The 7,076-nt window shown below is 51.8% G+C and overlaps 1 protein-coding gene across 1 annotated transcript in view; it reads left to right on the forward strand.

Moving 5' to 3' along the window:
* CDH15 (cadherin 15) overlaps positions 1-4,712 on the forward strand; it is a 44,769-nt gene extending 40,057 nt beyond the window's left edge. The window contains exons 13-14 of the mRNA XM_061548296.1: positions 201-368; positions 2,199-4,712. Of these exons, the coding sequence (XP_061404280.1) occupies positions 201-368; positions 2,199-2,405 (375 nt within the window). The 3' untranslated portion in view covers positions 2,406-4,712. The remainder of the gene's footprint in view (positions 1-200; positions 369-2,198) is intronic.
* Positions 4,713-7,076: the final 2,364 nt, after the last annotated feature.

The following is a 7,076-nucleotide window of genomic DNA, read 5'->3' on the forward strand; positions in this document are numbered from 1 at the left end:
TGAGGGTGAAGGAGCCGTGAAACGCCCATCGCGTGTCTACGAGCCTCGACCGGCAGACCGCTGCACTTGTGCGAAACTCGGAAGCGCTGACCCCGACCCTGACCCCGACCCTGACCCCGACCCCGACCCTGACCCTGACCCCGACCCTGACCCTGACCCCGACCCTGACCCCGACCCCGACCCTGACCTTGACCCGCCAGGACGCGTTTGACGTGGACCAGCTGCGCAACCCGGACGCGGTGGCCCCGGACGCCCCCATGCCGGGGCAACCGCGTCAGCGCAAGGACACCCCGAGCACGGCGCCCCCGCCGCAGCACCCACGGCGGCCGCCCTCCGACCCCTCGGACATGGAGGACTTCATCAACCAGGTGACTGCCAGCCTCCCTCGTCGTCATCATCATCATCATCACCGTCTTTGAGATCTTCAAGGACTTCCCCTGCCTCCCTCTTCCCTCTCGTCTCACTCTACTCCCCTCCACGCACTCTCCTACCTCTCATCTCACTCTACTCCCCTCCACCCACTCTCCTACCTCTCATCCCACTCTACTCCCTTCCACACACTCTCATCTTCTCATCTCACTCTACTCCCCTCCACGCACTCTCCTACCTCTCATCTCACTCTACTCACCTCCACACACTCTCCTACCTCTCATCTCACTCTACTCCCCGCCACGCACTCTCCTACCTCTCATCTCACTCTACTCCCCTCCACGCACTCTCCTACCTCTCTCATCTCACTCTACTCCCCTCCACACACTCTCCTACCTCTCATCTCACTCTACTCACCTCCACGCACTCTCCTACCTCTCATCTCACTCTACTCACCTCCAATCACGCTCCTACCTCTCCCCTCTGATCTCACTCTCCTCCCCTCTGTGTAAATCCTCCCAATGGGAGGCTGCTCCTTCTCTGCTGCTAACGTCCCGAGCGTGTGGAGCCCTGTGCCCCACACATCAATGCTGCCGCTCCCCCCCTCTCCCCCGTTTCATTTTAAGTGCAGGCTCCACACTAATCCCTTCTCCGCGTCTTCCCGTGACCATCATCTCTCGCGTGTATTTTGGCCAAGTGTGCATCTCCCCGCTTTCCCAATTTTTGTACTGCGTCTCGTGGTCTGTTGTGCTTTACAAATCTGTAAAAAAAAACGAGTTTTGACTAAGGGAGAAATATGTGGTATTGCGGTCAATATTCAAGTTTTATTTGTTTAACGAACTGAGAGCTTTAGAAAACAGAATAGAGTCTCATGCATGAGTGACCACGATCACCAAAATTACGTAAACACAAAGTATAGCAATGAACCAAATAGAGATCAGGGTAGCAAACTACCAAATATAAATCAGCACAAAAGCAACTGCGTTACAGAAGACATTAAAAAACAGTGGACAAGCATGCATCAATTTAGAGTTAATTTATTTTCTTATCACGAAATTCAGATTGGATAAATTACTTTTGAAAGTCATTCATAACTTTTTTAACTGCCATATTACATTTACATAAACATCAACATGGGTCCCCGGTGATGACTGCCCTTCGTGTGTAAACAGACGAGTCACGGCCCGTAATCGGCGCGGCCAAACATACCCGGCCAGATGGCTCAGCGGTAGAGCGAGTGGCTCGCAGTCAGAAGTGTCCGAGTTCAAATCTTGGTCGAGGGGTTGACTCAAGCCATCAGCTCTCCGGCACTAATTTGTGGCGAAGCGGACTGTCGCTGTCCTACGGGTAGAATTGCCCAGCACCACAGGAAGCACCAGCTCAGCACTGTGGCACCTGGAGCCCTCACGACCTCACACTGAACACGCTGTCTGTGATGCTGGCAGAGGACGGGGCGGGTGGCACGGTCACGAGAAAAGAGTAAACGCATTAAAACTATGAACTATTAAAACTATGATTTATTTTATTTCATTTTACCAGGTAAGGCCCACTGAGCTATATAGCTCTTTTTCGGAAACGACCTGGCCACAAATGATAGCTCAACGAAGTGGCTTATCACGTGGACATTTATTGCAGCCAAATACTCTAAACGCACGTTGTTTCTAAATGTGGAGAGAAAAACAGGAGTCAGGGTCAGGATCGAACCCACGACCTCCTGCATACCAGGCGAGGTAGTTAACATCTGGCGACCGCCGCACCTGTGAAATGACACCGCCTCGATGCTCAGTCGAGCGGGAGACGCCTTGACGCGGAGGTTTTAACGTCTCCAGAGCCTGGACACGGCAGACGGGGACCCCACGGCGCCCCCCTACGACTCGTACCTCCTCTACGACTACGAGGGAGAGGGCTCGACGGCCGGCTCGCTCAGCTCACTGCAGTCGTCCTCCACCAACGGGGACCAGGACTACGACCACCTGTCCGACTGGGGGCCTCGCTTCAACAAGCTCGCCGACATGTACTCCGGCGGCCAGGACTGAGCGGGCCCGTGAGCACCCCCCGCTCACGGGGGTTGGGGGGTGGGGGCTCACAGCCAACATTTTGACACTAGATAAGGTTTCGCCGCTGTCATTACGTCACGTCCATATTGTCGTGAGCTCTTGTTGTCTATCTGCGTGGACATCGTAAAGGCGCCAGCGATCAGAATATCCCATCGTGACTTCAACTGGGATCACGCGCTCCTGACAATGTGGCCACTCTTGCCGAATCTGTCCGTCGTGACGGTTCGTCCAACCGCAGTGCAGATGATCGTTTTCGTGTGTAATTTACCCAGCGCTTGCAGGGAGCCTTTTTTCAGTGGTCATTGGGCGTATTGCCATGCCTCACACCGACTCACGACCGCACGCGAACCGGACACAACAGCGCACGGCACACCGAGCAGCGGAGACGCAGCGCGGCAGACGCTCGGCAAAATCCTCGGCAGATGCTTCATTTTACAAGACGGCCGTCCCGGACTGTTTTACGTGGCTTTTTCTCTTACAGTGCATTCATTTCCCTCGTTAATGCCAGAGGTGTGGGCATCCAGGAGAGTTCTGCGGCGTGGGTGGCATCACAAGAGGGGAGTACACCAGGGCCCTGGGGAGCTTACTCTCACAACGGAAGGGAACACTGCCTGACCTGGCAGGCAAGGGTCTCAGGGGGAGGAGGGGGGGCGCTAACCGGGGGGACGTGTGTGCATCATATTAATTTAGGTTAGAAACTTTTGTATATATATCACATTGCAGTCACGTGTCCACTTTGCAAAAGTGTGATCATTTCACCCAACGTGACAATGTGATGCGTGTGATGTTCACCAAGTGCAGTATCCGCCCAGCACCGCATTGCCGTGGGCGCAGAGGCGCCCCCCCGTATTTGACATTTTGTTGTGCAACGGTGACATGGCAGTCACGTGCGACAGCAGACGGCTACCGTATTAATATTTTACAGGCATGTATTTTCCACTTTCGGACGAACTCTTTAACGCGTAACACGATGCCGGGAGGTGCAGGGCAGCTCAGGACAGCCACACGCACTTAAAACCTGCAGTCGTGCGGCGCTGTCCCAATATCACTCGTGGACACATCCACCCCGGTGGTGCCAAGTCCTCAAAGGAGAAAATAAGCTGACAAACAAACCTCGAAAAAGTCGCCAGAAGCCACTCGCTGGAACCTCCAGGCACCAAAGATGTCACTATCAAATTGATTACAGTCGACTGATCCGGAATTCGTAGAACTTAGCGGGCATCGCCGCTGCGTCCATCCGTTGTTCTCCCAGGTTGGCTCGAAGTGTCGGGTGTTCGTTTTGACATTTTGTTGCGACAGAAACCCAACAGAGTCTCCGCCACGTGTAGCGGTCAAGTCGCCGAGTTGGCGACGCGGAGCCAGGTTCACCCCCCGTCTTTTTGAGCAGGGAAATTGAGTCTTCAGGTCCATACGGCGTACAGCCGTTTCAATACGGGCAAAAAAAATTGTCTATTTGTTTGTGTTTCTCCCTTGTGATGGGACTTTGTAGGATGAACGTCGAGATTTATAAGGGCACGGGTGACCAATAAGGCCCGAATGAGTCTTTAATACGGTAGGCGCTGATAAGGGGTTGACGGGTTTACAGTAGGTGGCGGCTCAGTTGACATAACTTTATGAAAGTCCATCCCTACAGCACTCATGAGATTCGTTTTTCTCCGTTGACATTGCGGCTTGTGAGCATCCTATCATATTCTTGTGCAACTATAACATGCAAGCATGGGGATCTCGAAAACTATAATGGAATAATAACTCTGTTGTCATCTGCTATCACTTTGTGATGGGCCATATACTATATCTGTGATTGGCCAAATACTATTATCTGTGCTAGGACATACACTGTATCTATGATGGGACATATACTATATCTGTGTTGGGTCATATTCTATATCTGTGTTGGGCCATACACTATTATCTGTTGCAGCTTTACCAAAGTAGCTTTACGCTTTATTTCTGTATTATGGATGCACATTAAAATGGCAAAATGTTACAAAAATAACGATAATCGCATTGTGTAATGTGTCTAGTCTCCACGACTGAGTTTATATCGAGCTTTAGCATTGCATCTCTCTCGTGGAATCCACATAGTATCGGATTGGTGAAACGTTGAATGATTCTAATGGCGTGTCGGGTGTGTGTTTTTTTGGGCGGGAGCGGGGTCGGCGCTGGAGGAGCAGACGTCAAACGTTCCGTCTCCCCGGCAGCCGCGGCCCCTCGACACGCTCACCTGCTGCGGGCCTCTGTGATGATGTGACGATTGCTCAATGCTTAATAAACGGAGGAGTTTTCCCCCTGTGTCCGCGAGCTCTCGCCAACGTATGCGTTACACGGCGTTTTGAAAGTTAATGCACATAGCCATACACACGGGGCTCCATTTCTCAAAGAATATCTTCCGCAACAAAATACATTAAAATATTTAAACTAAACAATTTTTTTATTTAATCAGGTAAGGTCCACTGAGCGATACAGTAGAGCTCTTTTTCAGAAACGAGCTGGCTATCACAAATTATAGCTCAACGAAATGGCTTATCGCGTGGAAATTTATAGCAGCCAAATACTCTAAATGCCCGTTGATTCTAAATGCGGAGGGAAAAACAGGAGGACCCGGAGAAAAATCCACGCGACCACTGGGAGAAAGCGCAAACTCCAAATATACAGGGACCAGGGTCGGGATCGAAGCAGACGACCTTCTGTATACCAGGCGAGGTAGTTAACATCTCGCTACTGCGGCGCCCCGTCTATCTGTTGCAGCTTTACCAAAGTAGCTTCATGCTTTATTTCTGTATTATGGATGCAAATAAGCAGGATATTCGCCACCTTCAAATATGTCCCCACACAAAACAAAATATATCTTTTAACACATCCCATCAGCCACACACCGTCTTCTGGGAGTGCAGAGTTACATCATCATTTGTTCAACACACAAGCAAAACTCTGAGCCGGATTCGATATTTCAACGTCTCATCAGCAGTCAGGCTGCTCGTTTTAACCAATTCTGTTGAACTGCCAGATGTTTATAGGCGAGAACCCTTGGTTAAATACGAGTCCCAGTTCGATACCAATCTCTGTCACGCGTGACCTCGGGTACTGGCACGTGATTGCAGCCACAGCCTTGAGAGAGGCATACAGGGGCTGCTCTACTTACGAACGAGTTAGGTTCCAGAGGTCTGTTCATAAGTCGATTTGTTCACATTACTCCTGTCGATTCCATAACATGTTGAACGGCATGCACACTAAAGACGTGGAATGGCTTTAAAAGTTGTATAATCTCCTGTAGATACCACTGGTTCTTCACGGTCTGCAGATGTAGACGCCACTGGTTCTTTACGTTCTGCAGATGCCGATGACACCACCGCCATCGATTGCGCGGCGGTTGAACTTACGATTCTCGATCCGAACAGGCAACTGGACGTACGGGACAGGTTTGTTCGTATCTCTGAAAGTTCGTAAGTCGAATGTTCGTAAGTAAAGGAGTCCCTGCACTGGACGTGTGGTGCGGGGAGCAGAAATCTACTGGATGATGCGGGTTCGTGGGGATTACTTGACCATACTTCACCACGCCGGTCCACGCCGGGTCTGTAGAGGGAGCAACAGCACAATGCTTTATTTTCCTGCTGACAACCAAGTTGCCCGTTGTGGTCTGAGTGCGTTACTGACTGGCCCGGAAATGCAGTTACCCGTTGTGGTCTGAGTTACTCGTGGTAGTCACCACCTATGTCGTTATCCCGCACGTCTACGCAGTTACCCTATTGGGGTGTTAGAATAAACGTTTTGCCTCCCAGTTCAAGTGTGTGCCTCCGTGGAACCCACGACATTTGCACCAGCTGTACCCCCTACTATGCCAACTCGCTGGATTTTAGCCGCCCGGCGCCCCGCTCGTTGTTGTGAGAGTCGCTCCTCCGCTCTCCGTTGTTGCTGGAGGGCGACTGCCTCCAACTGCCCAGTAGCGTCCTTCACGAGCCTCCTCCCCAGAGGTCGATCTTGACACCGCTGGTACCAGTCGTGGAAAAGTCCACTCAGCTCCACATCCTCCCGTACCGCATCAGTCCATCTCTTCTCCAGCTCATGTTGTGCCCGTTTAGCCCCCTCCATGCGGCAAAACAAGCTGCTTGGGCATGCGGTGGCTGAGCATGCGGGCTACATGACCCAGGCAGCGCAGCCTTGCTTGCCGGAAGAGCTCACTGATTGAAATGTGTCCAGATCTTTCAAGGATTTGTGGGCTCCTCACACAATCCAACCTGGTTAAACCCAGGATGGATCGTAGGCATGCCAGTCTGAATGTTTCTAACCGGCGCAGATGTTCCATTAAGGGGGGTCCACGTTTCACAAGCATAGAGAAGGGAGGGCATGACTGATTCGGAGTAAGGCCTCTGCTGTCAAACCGGAGCTGGTCATAAGCACACTGCCCAGGTATGGGAAACTCTCCACAACTGCTCCATCACCAATAGGGAGCTGAGGGGGTGGAGTGTTTGGTGGCACAAAATACCCAGGCAGGTGATTCGTTTTAGTGGGGCTGATGATAATACCCCCTCGTAGTGGCACACTCCAGGCTCAGCAGCAGCGCCTCTAACTCCTCCTCCTCGGAGTGAGCAACAATCCCCAGGATACGTAACATGGTTGGCCAAATAGGGAGCCATCCCTCGACCGCACCCG

This window comes from Lethenteron reissneri, chromosome 9 (assembly GCF_015708825.2).
Source record: "Lethenteron reissneri isolate LAM-NWPU_2019-01 chromosome 9, ASM1570882v1, whole genome shotgun sequence".
Classification (NCBI taxonomy): domain Eukaryota; kingdom Metazoa; phylum Chordata; class Hyperoartia; order Petromyzontiformes; family Petromyzontidae; genus Lethenteron; species Lethenteron reissneri.